The sequence below is a fragment of the Macaca fascicularis genome, chromosome 16, assembly GCF_037993035.2.
Source record: "Macaca fascicularis isolate 582-1 chromosome 16, T2T-MFA8v1.1".
In the NCBI taxonomy this organism is placed as follows: Eukaryota; Metazoa; Chordata; class Mammalia; order Primates; family Cercopithecidae; genus Macaca; species Macaca fascicularis.
In genome coordinates, this window is record NC_088390.1 from 34,465,110 (window position 1) to 34,482,252 (window position 17,143).

At 53.1% G+C, this 17,143-nt stretch overlaps 1 protein-coding gene across 3 annotated transcripts in view; it reads right to left on the reverse strand.

Annotated features, from left to right (window-relative positions):
• Positions 1–17,143, reverse strand: part of SEZ6 (seizure related 6 homolog) — a 51,294-nt gene that overhangs the window by 22,409 nt on the left and 11,742 nt on the right. For all 3 annotated transcript variants that reach the window (XM_005583276.5, XM_005583275.5, XM_045376186.3), the window contains exons 2-3: positions 3,606–4,274; positions 2,199–2,332 (exon numbers count right to left, since the gene is read on the reverse strand). In XM_005583276.5, coding sequence (XP_005583333.3) covers positions 2,199–2,332; positions 3,606–4,274 — 803 coding nt within the window. The remainder of the gene's footprint in view (positions 1–2,198; positions 2,333–3,605; positions 4,275–17,143) is intronic.

Consider the following 17,143-nt stretch of genomic DNA (forward strand, 5'->3'; position numbering starts at 1 on the left):
GCTGTGGCAGGTCTTCGTCTCAAGGTTGCCTGGTAACGGCTTTTGCATTCTGATAAAAGAAAAAAAATGTGGCAGCACCAGACAACAGACACAGGGTTTGTGTGAGGGGGTGGGCATCCAGCGTGGGGCTTGTGCCTGGGCCAGAGCGGGGGGCAGGCAGAGCCAGCATCTTGCCCCATTGTGGAGAGTACCAGGGCTGGGTTCAGCCTTGTCCAGTGGGCTTCAGTAGGGGTGGTAGTCCTTGAGGGGCAGATAGAGCCTCCCAGGCCTTCAGGGTGGCACTCAGCCTGGCACCTGCCCCCTCCACCCCCTTTCCCACACCTGCAGCTGGTGCCTTCCACCCAGTGAGCCACAGCCGGTGTCACCTCTCATTAGGTGATGATTTTACATTAATTACCTTAATTAAGCAGTGCTGAGTGCTAATGGCTTGAGAGGCGGGGTGGCTGTTCCTAATTACCCTCCCAGTCAGCCCAGAGTGAGGGGCACAGGGCTTGGCAGAGTAGGAGGAAACGGTTGTAGGAAGAAGGGGAGGGGCCCAACAGGGGTAGGAGAGGGTCCCCCTGACAGGGTCTGATTCAGAGACCTGGACCTGACATCCCGAGAGGGGAGGACTGGAGGCACTGCCCCAGGACAAGTCTAGACGGCTCCAGGCCCCAATCCAGGGACATGCAGGAATTGGAATGGGTGGGAAGCAGAACAGAAGGCAGGGAGCAGGGAGCAGGACACACTTCTCAGCGCCCTGCCAGATTCCCTCAACCGGGCTAAATGCCTTTCTTGCCCACCCCTGGTCAGTCTCCAAGATTCAAGTCAAATGTCACCACATCCCTTCCTTCCTCGTTCCTTTGTCCAGTCATTCAGTCAGTGCATGGAGTGCCCACTGTGGGCTCTTCACTACAAGGCACCCCTCAAGGAGCTCACAGTAGCTGGGGAGGTGGATGGCTGTAAATAGATGGATGGAAGGCAGACTGCTGCTAAGAACTAAGATGGGGGATGCCCCAGGCTTTGGGGATCTGAGGGAATTCCCAGAGAGGGTGATGCCAGGGTCGAGTCCTAAGGGAGGGCATCGTGGGATGACTCTTCCAGGCAGAGGGACCAGCATGTGCAGTTGGGACTTGGGAAAGAAGGTTTGCCCCATTCAGTTAGCTGCAAGCTATTTAGTGCAAAGTAGGGGTAAAGAACAAGGGAAGGAGTGGCTAGGGGTGGACCCAGAGATTTAGGCATCCTTAGAGAGGTGTAGGGGCAGGATTGATTTGAGAAAAATGACTGCAGTGGAGGTGGAGATGGGTAGAGTAGGGAGCAAGTGTGGGCGGGGGGACCAGTGAGGCAGCTACTGCATCATCAAGGGAGGGATGGTGAGGACTAAACCACGTGTGGTTGCAGGGACGGAGGGAGAGAAGCCGACAGATTTAGAGGGGAGTGTCATGGTGACAGAATTTTGGGATGAACTGATGGGACTGGGGGAAGAGGGACAGGGAAGGGCCAATGTGACCCCATGTTGCATATCCAGGGACACCATCCACATTGCACTGTGGTGGTTCTGCTCCAGGTTTCTGACCTGGACAGGAGTGGCTCTGGGGGAACAAAAGGAAGATTTGGGTTTGTGGAGGTTGAGAAGCCTGTGGGACATCTGTGAGGACCTGCAGCCTCAGGCCTTGGGATTAAGAGAAAGTCTTAATTCTAATAGAGGGATGAGATAGCCCAGGGAGGCTGGGGACAGGAGGCTGGGCTATAGATCTGACTTTCTTATCAGCTGATCACCTCTCTAATGGTGTGGTCAGGTCTGTCTTCCCCCACCTCTGCATCCCAGAAGCCAGCACAGGACCTGACCCAGAGGAACTGCTCAGAGAGCATTTGCTAAATGAATGAATGAATGAGGCTCCATGACTCTCTCAGGCCCAATGCGGCAGCCCTGTGTTCTCTGCTTAGCCCATAGATTCAGATGTAGGGTTTATACTCACCCAATCCCCTGCCCATCCAAGGCTAGAGCCCCCTCCCACAGCCCCTCTAGGCCTAGGCCATTGCCAAGCACACGGGACAGAATCCAACCATGTTTTAGGCCCATCTCCCAGCCCTGGCCTTAGGCAGCCCCGACAATTGATGCTCCTAAGCATCCCCACATCCTCTCATAGCATGTGCCTCTCTGAAGAAAGAGAATACAACAGGCCCAGCTTTGCCCTTGCCAGATCCAGATCACTCACCTTGATTTCCACACCATAGCCAGGGTAGACAGAGATGTAGAAGAAGCAGTCCAGGCCAACATCAGGGGGTGAGCTGAGGTCTGTAGGGGAGTCCAGAGAGCCCTCTGGGCCTGAGAAATTCCAGCTACAGGGGCCTGGGAGGCAGGAGGAGACACAAAGCTAGTGCCATCTCTCGTGAAGTGGTCCAACTAAGGTTGAACCGTGTGTGTGTGTGTGTGTGTGTGTGTGTGTGTGTGTGAAGTGAACACCACCTCTTGTGATGTCTAGTCTCCTGTTGAAGGAAGGGGAACACCTTTTATTGGGCACCTACCATGTGCAATCTTATCTCAGTTCTCACAGTGACTCAGTGAGGTTTGTTTTTGTTTTCTTTTTTTTTTTTTTTTTTTGAGATGGAGTTTCATTCTTGTTGCCCAGACTGGAGTGTAATGGCATGATCTCAGCTCACTGCAACCTTTGCCTCCTGGGTTCAAGCTATTCTCCTGCTCAGGTTCCCGAGTAGCTAGGATTACAGGCATACGCCACCAGGCCTGGCTAATTTTTTGTATTTTTTTTTTTTTTTTGAGACAGAGTCTCGCTCTGTCGCCCAGGCTGGAGTGCAGTGACGCAATCTCGGCTCACTGCAAGCTCCGCCTTCTGGGTTCACACCATTCTCCTGCCTCAGCCTCCCGAAAGCTGGGACTACAGGCGCCTGCCACCACACCCTGCTAATTTTTTGTATTTTTTAGTAAAGACAGGGTTTCACTGTGTTAGCCAGGATGGTCTCGATCTCCTGACTTCATGATCCACCCACCTCAGCCTCCTGAAGGGCTGGGATTACAGGCGTGAGCCACCGTGCCTGGCCGAGGTTTGTTTTCTTATTGCCATTTTACAGATGAGGCTCAGAGATGAGATGTTAAATAGAATTCCTAGGGTCATGTTATAGGTGGAAGAATCAAGATTTTTTCTTTTTTGAGACAGAGTCTTGCACTGTTGCCCAGGCTGGAATGCAATGGTGCAATCTCGGCTCACTGCAACCTCTGCCTCCCAGGTTTGAGTGATTCTCCTGCCTCAGTCTCCCGAGTAGCTGGGATTACAGGTGCTTGCCACCGTGCCCGGCTAATTTTTGTATTTTTAGTAAAGATGGGATTTTGCCATGTTGGCCAGGATGGTCTTGAACTCCAGACCTCAGATGATTCACTGACCTTAGCCCCCCAAAGTGCTGGGATTACAAGCATGAGCCACTGCACCTGGCCAAAGAAACAGGATTTGAGCTCAGGACTATCTGGGTCCAAACCACATGCCTCCTGTAGGCTGGCCCTTGGTGCCAAAGGACAGGGGAGGCTGGCACAGTGTCAGAGACAGGCTTTTAGGGGCCCCGCAGCCTCCCTCATCCCCATTTCCACATCTGCAAGCCAGCAGGGAGCTGACCTGGTGTCTGGACTGTGGTGATGGTGGTGGTGATGATGGTGGTGGTGGTGGTGGTCTCCTCATCGTCTCCTGAAGCTGTGGAGGAGGCGACGGTCCCCTGGATCCCAATCCCTGCGCCCTGGGACACAACCTCTGGAACCCATGGCCTTCCCATGTCTCCAGGACCCTCTTGGGTTGGTGTCCAGGCTCTGCTAGGGGGTGTAGTGCTGGGTCTCTCCCCTGGGCCTAGGGTGGGCACTGCCATGCTGGGCCCTGGAGGTAGGGGAGCTGTGATTCGAAGCACAGGGGGCTCTGACTCCAGACTCCAGGGCCCCTCCTTGGACTGGGGCTGAGTGGGTACCGCAGCCGTGGCTGGAGTGGGGCTGGTAAAGACAGGGCGGCTGTCCTGGTTGGCTAGGCGGGGAAGGGGACTCGGGGTGAAGGGTGTAGGTGGGTCAGGCTGGAAGGGCAGCGCTGGTCTCAGCTCCTCATCTCCCTTCTCCAGCCCCTCTTGTAGGAATTCCTCAAGCAGCGGGTGGTGGTTGAGCAGCTTCAAGGTGGGGGCTGTGGTGACAAAGTGGACGCCTCGTTCTGGCTGCTCAGGTGTGGGGGCTGCTGTCAGCTCGCCATCTGTCTCCTCGATGCCTGGGGCTTGTCCTTTCCCCATGGTTGGGGTCTCTGAAGAGAGTCCTGGAATAATAAGGGATGGTCAGAGGTTCTCCCCCTGCTCCAGAGAGCAGCATCACGCCCAGCTCGAGTAGTTGTGGGGGGGCAGCTCTCTTTGGACAGAGAGCCCTGAGGAGCGTGCTCACTGCTGAGAATCACGGAACTACAGAACTGATGAGCTGGAAGTGAGGCGCTATTACATACTTCAAGGGTGGCACGTGAGACACTCTTTTTTTTTTTTTTTTGAGACGGAGTCTCGCTCTGTCGCCCAGGCTGGAGTGCAGTGGCGCGATCTCGGCTCACTGCAAGCTCTGCCTCCCGGGTTCACGCCATTCTCCTGCCTCAGCCTCCCGAGTAGCTGGGACTACAGGCGCCCACAACCGCGCCCGGCTAATTTTTTGTATTTTTAGTAGAGACGGGGTTTCACCGTGGTCTCGATTTCCTGACCTTGTGATCCGCCCGCCTCGGCCTCCCAAAGTGCTGGGATTACAGGCGTGAGCCACCGCGCCCGGCCGAGACACTCTTTCTCCAGCACCAGAGGCAGACATTTCTAGCCCATCTATGTACCATTTCCTACTGTTCTCAGGTTCAGCCTCAAAATCCTCCTCAACACAGCACTCCACCAGGTCACACCTGACACCTCAGACTGATGTGACAAATATTTGCCATCCCTAATGAAAAGTAGAGACCTTATTTTACTAATGAGGAAATAGGCCAGAGAGAGGAAGTGACTTGCTCAAAGTCACACGACCAGTTGAATTGAGATGAAAACCTTAAGTGAGCGTAAGTGTGTCTCCCACCACAGTGTCTTTCCTGCCTGAGATGATAGGGCATTCAAGTTCATTTCCCGTTCTCAGTGAACCTGCTAGTCATTAGCCTCAGGAAATGCGTCACATATTTGGGATTTTATTTTAGATTTCCTCATGGTTGCATGACTTCTTTTTTTATTTGTTCGTTTTGAGATAGGGTCTTGCTCTGTGGGCCGGGCTGCAATGCAGTGGCGCAATCATGGCTCCACTGCAGCCTCAACCTCCCATGTTCAAGTGATCCTCCCACCTCAGCCACACTCCCCACACTCCCACTTCTAGTAGCTGGGACTACAGGTGCTTGCCACCATGCCTGGCTAATTTTTAGAATTTTTGTAGAGATGGGGATCTCACTATGTTGTCTGGGCTGGTCTCAAACTCCTAGGCTCAAGCAATCCTCCCACCTCAGCCTCCTAGGGATTATAGGCATAAGCCACTGCACCCGGCCATGGGTGCATGACTTCTTTGTTAGGGGCCCAGTAGTTTCTCTCAGTTCTCAGGAAATCATTTCTTTTGTACTCTTTTCTGTTTTTATGGTCCATAAAGCATGGTCCATAAGCTACTGCTCTTTATGGTCCATAAAGAGCAGTAATATGAGTAGAGTGGGAAGACCCAAGTTCTGGAGCTAGGCAGACATAACTTCAAATCCCAGATCCACTACTCTAGGGCTGTGTGCCCTCAGGCAAATCACCCAAACTCTCTGAACCTTAGTTTTCGCATCTGTAAAATTGGATTTCCTTTTTAGGATTGACTGAGATAATATTACATCCCTTCTCTATTTGATAGATAGTTCCCTTAATCTTTCTGGTGACAATAGTCAGGTTCCATCTAGGGCAGGGTCAAAAACAGGTGTAGAATGGAAATCTAGCATGCTATGCACCCACCCCCTAATCCATGGCAGGCATTGCTGATCAATTTTGGTTATTTCTTGCTAAGGCCCATGTGGGAGCAGCTTCCTTCTCACAATGTTATCCAGGCAGCCACTACCAATCAATGAGATTGGCTCTGGGGGATGAAACTTATTTGCTATCTCTGGTCTGAGGTACAGATTGCTCTGCTATTGATTATGTTGACTTATTCAACCACATAGCTGGAGAGATGATGCGTATTCTGCTTGTGGCCCACTCGGATCCCCAGATCCTTAACTGCCAAGAAAGGTCAATGAATGCTGGCTCCAGATTCAGCTCACACAGAATTTTGCCAGCTCTGAGAAGCCTGGGAGGATATTTCTGATCCTTACAGCTCTCAAAATGGCTGCATGAGGACTTGAAGGGAAACACAGCCGGGGTGAGATCACAGAGTTTGCAAGGAGAAGGTCGCTTCCTCCGCACGTCTGATGGTGGGGCTGTCATTCCACAGGCTCACACCCACTCCATGGATTGGCAGGCGTGAGGAAGCAGCAGATGGCCTACGTTCTGTTCAGGAGACCATAGCAGCTCTGATGTGTCAGACAAATGGGAGGAGGGAGGAAATTGGGTGGGGGAGGTGGGTACAGGTTGGAGGGCTCTCCATTCTTCTGGGGCAGAGGAGCTTGGGCACCCCCAGCCCTGAGAAACCAGGACCAACTGCTATTTCCTGAGATGCCCACTAAAGCAGCCCATCTGTGTCTTGGCATTGTATGCCAGCCACTGACAACGCTGTCCAATCTAGATGTCCAGCCAGGCCCATACCCCCCAGAGCAGATGGTCCACCAGTGACTGTCTTTCATCTGAATCAGTTATGGAAGGTCCAGGCAGTGCCTGTGACATGCCAGAACAGGGCTCCTCTTTTTGCCCACCCCCCAGATGTCACACAGGCTTTGCCAGGTAAGCTGAGACTGATTCTAGCATGGCACAAGGAAGGGGTGCTTTTCTAATCACATAGATTGGAGCCCCCTAGAGCCAGGCATTGTTTATGTGGCCCCTTTCCACAGTACCCAACAAGAGATGGGGCCCTTGGCTCTCAAAGTAGGTAGCTGTGGGACTCTTCCCTGGGAGAAGGAGTGCACAGAGATCCTCTAATTCAGGAAGTGACCAAGGCAGGCACAGCTCTTCCTGCTGGCTGCCAGGTGGGTGCTGAGCAACGGAGCAGCACTAATGGGCACCTCCCGTCATTGTCGATTGCACTGGTTGTGCTATCTGGGATCGAGATAGCATATCAAACAAGCAAATTGATTCCAAAATCAGCTGCCATTTGGTCCCAGCGGGTGCCACCCGCTGTCAGAGATGGTAAGATAACCTCTGGGAGACAACCATTTCTGGGGAGAGGGCATCTCCAGACCCCCTGGTTGACTCTGTTGGAGGCCTGAGGTCCTGTGACCTGTCTCCTAGTTTCCCAGGATTGTGGCCAGGGGATAGGGGCTTCTCTCTGCCTGGGTTGACTGAATTCAGAGGTGCAGGGACTGACAAAGGGAGAGTATGATACAGGGGACAGCAGAAGAAGGTGTCAGGGGCTCCGATGCCCAGTCTCATCAGGCACTACTGTGTCAGGCCCTTCCCAGACTTTGTATCATTTAATAGATGCTGCGCCTCTGGGAGATGGGAATTTTATTTCCACTTTACAAAGACCTGAAGCCTAGAGAGGTGAGACAAAGACTCACCTGAAGTCTCGCAGTGATGCAGCTGGGATTTAAACCTACGTTGATCTGGCTTCAAAGCCCTAGGTCTTTCCACGCACCCACCTGCCTCATGGGAGGGAGAGACTGGAGCTACACAGCAGAGAACACTCCAGCCAGTTGAAGAAACTAAGTCCAGGGAGAGGTAAGGACTTGTCAAAGATCTCACGCCATTTAGAAGTCTGGGGCCAGAACTTCTGGCATTGGGACTTGGGTTGGGCCCTGGTTGAGCAGGCCCTCCGGAAGCCTTCTGGCTGGGACCCAGGGAAGTCCCCACCCCATGCCTGAAGCACATCTGAGCCACGAACCCAAACTGGAGACCCAACAACACTGCTGTGCCAGGGCACAGAGCCACACAGACCTGGGTTCAAGTGTCAGTTCTGCCACTTAAAAGTCATGTGAGCCTGGCAAGTTGCCTCTCAGAGCCTTCACCTCCTCAGCTATAAAATGGGTACTTTGCAAGGGTTTTGTGGGAATCTGCATGCCCTGAATAGCAGAGTTCTGAAGGCTGAGGGAGAAGGCCACAGTCAGAAGTTGGGCAGCCCCTGTCAAGGGAACACTGAGGCAGGCTTCTAGGGTAGGAAGCGGCTGGCCTCTGGCAGGTAGGGGTCCCTCCTCTCTGGGGGACTACCCATGTTCCATGTTGGGTGGCAGCATGTGTGACCCTGAGGATGTCAAAGACCTCATCCATAAAACAAAGATAATACTGCACCATGCAAAGGGCAGCCACCTTCAAGGCCCTGCATGTCCGTGGGTGGCAGCAAGATTGTCCCCGGTGATCCCCACTTGCCAGGCCCACCTGGTGTGAGAACACAGGATGCACTCCCTGTTGCTCGGTCCTCCCCTCCCGCAGGGCCTGGGGCTGTATTCTCCAAGTGGGCTGGGTCCGGGAAACACCCCTCCCCTCCCCGCACGACATCCCGGGTGGAGACAGCCCAGGAACTTCCCGGGGCCTGCAGCCCCCAGCCCTGGCACGGCCCCGCCGCCGCCTGGGCCCTCCCCCCGCATTAGCTCTTAAGCTATGCAAATAGACATCGGAGGGAGCCCTGTTTAAAGTATTTAGACGAAATGAAAAAAGGCTTTCATCGGCACTAATGAGCCATTCAGGATGCCTCCCCGGTGGATTCTCTCCCGCTCCCGCCTCCCTGCCCGCACCGCCCCGCTACGGCCCCTCTTGGGATTGGAGGCCCCTTCTCCCCAACCCCAGCCTGAGACTCCCTGAGAGGACCGCTTACTCCGCCCCAATTCCCAGGGCCCAGCTGGGTGAGGGTGGAGCAGAGGCCCCATGCGCTCCAGATCTGGATCCGGATGGGGGGGTGGGGCCCAGCCTGTGTTTAGGGGAAGCCTTAAGGACTGGGGTCTCTTCTAGCGTCCAGCTAGGTAGATGTTATGGCCTCTGTCTTATAGATGGGGAAACCGAGGCTCAGTGAGGCCCAGAAGCTTGCCCAGGTTCACAGTGATGGTGTGCGGTGGAGCTGGAGTCATTACACAGTGCCCCAGCCTGGAGGAACCACCGTACCAGGCAGTGGTGCCACCTCAGGGCCAGCTGGCCTGCCCCTTCAGCGCTGCTGTTTCTGCAGATCTTTCTGTACCAGTCAGCCAGAAAACCTTGGGTTCCAATCCCAAATCGATGCAACACTAGCTGTGTGACCCGGGCGGGGGCTGCCCACTCAAGCCTCTGTCTGCTCATCTGTAGAGTGAAGACATACTGGGTTTGGGGAGGGCTTATCTGTGGACAGACATATAATGTCACCCACTGTAGCCTCTGGAAGGGCAGGCGGCGCTGCCTGTCACTCTGGCAGCCCCTGAAGAGGTGCCATGTATTCCCCAAGCCTCTGGCCCCTCCGAGGTGGGCAGGCACAGGAGCCAAAGTTCTGGGACAAGTTCAGGCCTGATCCCCGCCTTGTGGCAGCACCAACTGTCAGCTTCGGGGGAGGGCATGACAGCGTGTGGGTGCAAGGGGGAGCCTGAGGGACAGGGCGGGCAGGGGGCCCACTCCTCTGGGTTCCAGAGGTTAAGCTGGCCCGGCACGGGGAGAATGAGAATTTAATGGGATTCATTTATTATCCCATAAAAGTTAATGAGTTTATTCTGGAGGTTCCCTGGCCCCTTTCAAGTTTTAATAGGGGATTAGTGAGGGCCTGGTCCCTGCAGACCCCTATTATCCGAGAACCTGACGGAGCTGAGAGTGTTTGGGTCCCCCAGAGCCAGAGTCCATCCTTACAGTACAGTTCTATGGGCCCAGCCCTGCCCTCTGTTCTGTGAGGCCCCAGCTAGAGGCTGGCAGGGCTATATAGGGCTGCTGGGATCTGCGGCCTATTCTAGAGGCTTCCAATTCCATGTGCTGCTGAAATAATTACCCCCACAGTGTCCAGCACCTGAGGCAGGTTTGCTGCTGTCTATCTGCCTATATTGACAGGGAAAGCAACATAACCCCCACGAGACAGATGAGGAAACTAAGGCCCTGAGCAGGGGTGTGGCTCCTCCAAGGTCACCCAGAAGCTATGGCCGAGCCAGAATGGACACATTCTGTCTCCTGTGGTCTGTAGCCAGGAAACTGGGGCTGGCAAGAGCTGCCGTTCACTTACTCTGTGCCCACTGTGTGCTGACCGTGCACTCAGTGCCCTCATACCTAATTTCTCTTTCTCCCCTTGCTCCAGGAGGTTTGAGACATTATTCCAAGAGATGAAGACACTGGGGCCCGGAATGGTTATGTAACTTGTCCAAGGTCACGCAGCTAATGATGGCAGAGCCTGGGACTGGAACCCAAAGCTGGACAGCTCCATAGCTCAGCTGTCTACTGCTCTTGCTGGCTTTCAGCTGTAGCACCTGGGGCCTCCTATCTCCCCACCAAGCTGGACACCACTATCCTAGGGTACTCATGCCAGGAGCCCTGCAGCTTGGATGATGGGGAAGGGTGTTTTGGTCGTGTCCTGGAGGGGCAGTTGTTGGGCTGGACACAGATACACTCAAAAGGACCTTCTCATTTCCAGAATAGGTGCCTTCCCCGTTTTGGCTCCATTTGCTCACGCGATTCTGTCTCCTTGCCATGGCTTCTCTACTCCTTTGCCTCTGCAAATCCTCCCCATCCTTCACAGGTCAGTTCCTATCCTTCTCTGGAGAGCCATCCTTGCCTGGCCCTTCTCTTGACCTCCTGGGGGCACTTCCTGGTGGGCTCCTAACACATGAACAGCTTGTGTCCCCTGGGCAAGGATCCAGCAGTGGGTATCTCTCTTCCTGTTTCTCTCCCTGGTGCTAGGCATAGTGAAAACTGGGCTCAGGGCACACTGTTTCCAAGCCCTGATTCTGCCTCTCTGCATACTCAGAAGGCACCCTGCTCCCCAAAGTGCCTAGCCCTTGGCCAGCAGGGTGGGCAGGAGCAGGTCCTGCAGGGAGAAGATGGGCAGCCAGCCCTTGGCAGTGCCCTATCACAGCCCCAACTGGCAGTTGATGGGGAGTGTCTGCTGGCACAAGCTGGTGGGTCCCCATTGCCCCAGACTACCCTCTCTTCCCCTGCCACTGATCATCCCCATCACAGCCTCTCACCACCCTCTCTTTCTTGGTCAACCCCTGCAGTCCAGTCAAATTTGGATTGCAAATGAGAATGGGGGCACCTCCTCTTGGCCAGGCTCCAGGCGAGGCAGTGGCTGGTTCCCAGAAGCTGAGCCCTTGTAGCCTTTGTGAGCATCTCATCCCTCCCTCACTTACCCAAGAGGAAACCAAGTCCAGAGGGTTTTCCCAGGTCACACAGCAAACTTGGGGCAGGGTTGGGACTCAGGTTGGGGCTGGGACATCTAGCCCAACTACTAGGAAGAGTGAATCCTCCAATCTGGAGCTGTCTATTACCTGTGGGCTGGCCTCCAGGGACAGAGAGCCCACTACCTCCTGAGCCGTCCTGGTTGGGGACAGGAGTAACTGTGGGCTTTGGCATCTCCAGAGTTGGGGTCTCATTGTCACATGGAGGGAGCATGGGTGGAGGTAATGGGCACCAGCTAGGAGTCAGGCCATGCCATCCTCATCCCACCCCTGACAGGCCAGGTCCCCACAACACAAGTCACTTCCACAACCTGAGTTTCCATATTTTCATCAGTAAAATGGGTCCCTGCCAGTTCTCACATTCCAGGATCTAGTGAACCACGAAGAGCTCTATGAATAAAAATATTGAATGCTGCTGTTTACTGAGTATACATTTACCACATGCCCAGCAACACTCTAAGTACTTTACCAGAATTAATCCCCATAATAACTTTATGAGACGGGAACTTTTATTATCCCATTTTATAGATGAGGACACTGAGACCCAGGGAAATGCATGAGCAGTTTGGATGTGTCTGATTCAAACCTGAGTTGTCTAGCCCTAGAGCAGCACTGTCCAATAGAACTTTGTGATGATGGAAATATTTTTATTTATTTGTCTTATTTTTAGAGATGAGGGTCTTGCTATGTTGCCCAGACTGGGCTTGAAACCACCTTTGCCAAAATTATAATGGTGAGAAAATTGTGACAGTGAAATTTAGATGTGATCTAACAAACTCATCTTACCATTAACCTCCAGACTGCCCTTAGTCATTCCTGGGTATGGGCCAAGCTAACTTTGGGAGAAATTTAGTTTACAGTTTAAATGATAATAGCCTTTCCCAAAACTAAACCACCTTTTAAAAACTAATGAAAGAGGCTGGGTGCGATGGCTCATGCCTGTAACTCCAGCACTTTGAGAAGCCGAAGTGGGTGGATTACCTGAGGTCAGGAGTTCGAGACCAGCCTGGCCAACATGGTGAAAACCCATTTCTACTAAAAATACAAAAGTTAGCTGAGAGTGGTGGTGCACACTTGTAATCCCAGTTACTCAGGAGGCTGAGGCAGGAGAATCACTTGAATCTGGGAGGCGGAGGTTGCAGTGAGCTGAGATAGCACCATTGCACTCCATCTTGGTTGACAAGAGTGAAACTCCATCTGCCACCCACAAAAAAAAAAAAAAAAGAATGAAAGACCACCAGGTTAGAGGATGAGAGGGACCTGAATTCTGCTGAGATGTAGGCTTAGTTAAACAATTAGCAGCCATTATTCTGGAAGTCACAAGATTTGCAACTTTCCCCATTACTCCTATAAATGACATCACTATTGTAGAACCTACGATTGGTTTGTTGGATGTCTTTTCAGACTTTTGCATTTCTTTTTTTCTTTACTCTGTCACTCAGGCTGGAGTGCAGTGGCATGGTCTTGGCTTGCTGCAGCCTTGACCTCCCAGGCTCAGGTGATTCTCCCACCTCAGCCTCCTAAGTAGCTGGGATTACAGGCGTGTGCCACCACACCTGACCAGTTTTTGTATTTTTAATAGAAATGGAGTTTCACCATGTTGCCCAGGCTGGTCTAGAACTCCTGAACTGAAGCAGTCTGCCCACCTCAGCTTCCCAAAGTGCTGGGATTACAGGTGTGAGCCACCGTGACTGGCAAGACTTTTGCATTTCTGTTGACAAGATGGCTCCACCTGGCTTAAGACTCATGACTCCTGGGTCCTGCGGCCCCCACCCAGAAGTGGACTCAGTGTAGGAGGACCATTTTCCAGACCCCTATGATTTCATCCCCAACCAGTCAGCAGCACCCATTCCCCGACCACCGGCTATAAAAAAGCCTAGCTTCCTTCAGGCTTGAAAGATGACTTCCAAATAATAATAATAATAATAGTAAAAAACCAAAAAACCACCAAGACCCTAGTCTCCAAATATCCAGGGAGGCTGAATTGAGTAGTAATACAACTCTGGTCTCCCATTTATTTATTTGTTTATTAAAAAAACTTTTTTTTTTGAGACAATCTCACTCTGTCGCTCAGGCTAGAGTGCAGTGGCATGATCTCATCTCACTGCAACCTCTGCCTCCTGGGTTCAAGCAATTTTCCTGCCTCAGCCTCCCAAGTAGCTGGGGCTACAGGCATGTGCCACCATGGCCAACTAATTTTTGTATTTTTAGTAGGGATGAGGTTTCACCATGTTGGCCAGGCTGATCTCAAACTCCTGACCTCAGGTGATCTGCCTGCCTTGGCTTCCCAAAACGCTGGGATTACAGGCGAGAGCCACTGCTCCTGGCCTTTATTAATTAATTAATTAATTAATTAATTTATTGAGACAGAATCTTGCTCTGTCATCCAGGCTAGAATGCAGTGGCACAATCTTGGCTCACTGCAACCTCTGCCTCTCAGGTTCATGTGATTCTCCTGCCTCAGCCTCCTGAGTAGCTGGGATTACAGCTGTGCACCACCAAGCCTGGCTAATTTTTGTATTTTTAGTAGAGATGGGGTTTTATCATGTTGGTCAGGCTGGTCTCAAACTCCTGACCTCGTGATCTGCCTGCCTCAGCCTCCCAAAGTGTTGGGATTACAGGTGTGAGCCACTGTGCCCAGCCCTTGGTCTCTCATTTAGCTGGCCTTGTGCATTAAATAATTTTTCTATTGCAATTCTCCTATTTTGATAAATAGGTTCTATTTGGGCAGTGGGCAAAAAGGAACCCATTGGGCAGTTACAGACTGGAACTTCTGGGCTCAAACAATCCTCCTGCCTTAGTCTCCTGAGTAGCTGGGACTGCAGATGCATGCCACCATGTCCAGCTTGGGAATGTTTTATATACGTGTGTCTAGTATGGCAGCCAGTAGCCGCATGTGACTATTGAGCACTCAAAATGTGGCCACTGAGAATGAGAAACTAAATTTTAAGTTTTATTTCATGTCAATGAGTTTACTTTTTTTTTTTTTTCTTAGACAGAGTTTCTTTCTTATTGCCCAGGCTAGAGTGCAATGACGCGATCTCAGCTCACTGCAACCTCCGGCTCCTTGGGTTCAAGTGGTTCTCCTGCCTCAGCCTCCTGAATAGCTGGGATTACAGGCGCCTGCCACCACGCCTGGCTAATTTTTGGTGTGTGTAGTAGAGACAGGGTTTCACCATGTTGGCCAAGCTGGTCTTGAACTCCTGACCTCAGGTGATTGGCCCACCTAGGCCTCCCAAAGTGCTGGGATTACAGGTGTTAGCCACAGCGCCTGGCCAGTTTATATTTAAATAGCCACATGTGGTCAGTGGCTACCATAATGGAAAGTGCATATCCCTACCTGTCTTCTCAGCCTTACAGTATTCACCACCTCTCAGTGAGGAAGAACCCAGGGTGGGACTCCTGGAAGAGTTAAGATGGGGTGTCTGGCCGGGCGCGGTGGCTCAAGCCTATAATCCCAGCACTTTGGGAGGCCGAGACGGGCGGATCATGAGGTCAGGAGATCGAGACCATCCTGGCTAACACGGTGAAACCCCATCTCTACTAAAAAAAAAAAAACACAAAAAACTAGCCGGGCGAGGTGGCGGGCGCCTGTAGTCCCAGCTACTTGGGAGGCTGAGGCAGGAGAATGGCGTAAACCCGGGAGGCGGAGCTTGCAGTGAGCTGAGATCCAGCCACTGCACTCCAGCCCGGGCGACAGAGCGAGACTCCAGACTCTGTCTCAAAAAAAAAAAAAAAAAAAGATGGGGTGTCTGCTCCCCTTCTTTTGGGTCCAGGAAAACTGCAACTTGGGATTGGCAGGGAGAGGTGACAAGGAGCCCTGGACTTCTTTGGGTTTTTTGGAAAGGCCTCGGGGAGCTGGGTGTAGTAGCCACTCATTCCTCAGGGAGGATTCTTGTCATCCACCGATGAGGTTTGCTTTCTTGGCCGCGCACTGGTGCTCTGAGGGTTGGATGTATGATGGGCAATTCTGGAAGCTCAGGCAGAGCCAGTTTAGGAGGATTTTATGGGTGGAGGACAGCCAGGAACACTTAGCCTCGTGCTTTGCCCTCACATGTGTGTTCCAGGGGAACGTTTGCTGCGCTCTGTTGGCTTGCCCCTGCCTCACTGCCCAGCCGGCAGCACGGAGGGCAGAGTATCTGGCCTGGCTACTACCCCAGAGCAGCTGCCTGGCCTCGGGCACAGGATAGGCACTCGCATTTACTGAGCACCCACTATGGGCCAGCCATGCACTTCACAAAGAGCTGTCTTCTACCTAGAGTGGCAGCCCTTTGTGCTTGGAATCAATAGTTTATGCTAGGCCTATGAAGAAACTGAGGCTGAGAGGCAAAGTGAATCCTCCTAGTTCACACAGAGGAAAGTGGCAAATAAAGAGTGTGAACCGAGTCTGCCTATTCCATAGCCTGGGATGAAAATGTCTACTGCCTTGACTACTGCTTTGTATGAGCATGTGTGCACAAGCCCTGGAGTGTGTGTGTGTGTGTGTGTGTTCAAATGCATGTGCATGTGAAGGTCCAAATACATGCCTGTGCCACAAATCACTACCAAGTGTCCCTGCCCAAGGATGCCACACCCTGGGACCTGGCTTCAAGCAGTCCCCAAGCCCAGAAAGTCCCTACCCCCCAAAAGAAGGGATATATTTCTCTCCAAGGTGGCTGTTGTGCCCCCTGCTTTTCACTCTGCCCTCTCCTTGGGCCCTGACCTGACCCACCCCAGGGCCGTCTGTCCTGAACAGCGTCTCAGACTCTGGGTAGGTTGGGGAGGGACAGACTAGCCGGAGCTGCGGCTGGGCCAGTCCTCTTTGCTCCAGTGTCCCCTCCCTCCCATGAGGCTGTGACCAGGGGCCCAGAGGAGAGGGAGCTCCCAGCTAACTGCCACGTTCTCTGCTTTCCAATTTACAATCTAATATGGTCTTGCCACTGCAGAGTTGGGGGCTGGAGAGGTGAGGAATGAGGCCTCTGCTCCTGTGTCACCTGCTGCACTCTACACCTTCCCCTGCAGCCCTGTGCTCCGCTCTCCTGTCTGCCTGCTGGCCCTGGGGACCCCAGCCCTGCCTGCCCACAGTTCCTCAGACTGGGCAGGTGGCACCAGAGCTGGGGGCCTGGAGTGGGGGTTAGGTGAGAGGGAGGGACTGACCTTGAGGTAGGGGCAGGAGTTGACCCCGGCCCCTGGGGTAGGATGGAAGGAATTGTCTTGGCATCACCCCCTCACCAGTCTGATAAATAACCAATCTGCTGTACCTCACCCTGCTTATGCCAGCTCCCAGGAGTGTGGCCAGGGCAGAGTCCTAGGTAGGGCTGGAGCTGGGAACTGGGCTTCATTCTCTCCCTGGAGGGGTTTCTGTCCATCAGCTCCTCCTGTCCATCTGCTAGCCCCAGGCCCCTTCTCCTACCTGCTACGTTAGCAGGCAGAGAATGAGGAGCTACCCACTGGCCCCAAGGTGGGGGCGTGGAGCAAGTGGGCAGAGGTATGTGGCCCTGAGCTGGGTGCTCGGCTCACAGCCCTCCCCGTGTGCCAGACACTTCTACCACCACCATATGAGCAGCAGAGGCCATATTTCTCTGAGTGGAAAATCTTCGAAGTGTCAGCTGGGACAAGGAAGGATGTGGAGGCAGGAACTGCATTCTCCCTGGAGCCAGTACCAGGGTCAGCTCTGTCCAGTGCAGTGGTAAAGTTGGGGGACAAGGGTTGATCTAGGGAGGAATAGCATCCCCTCCATCCTTTGCCCTGCTGCCTGG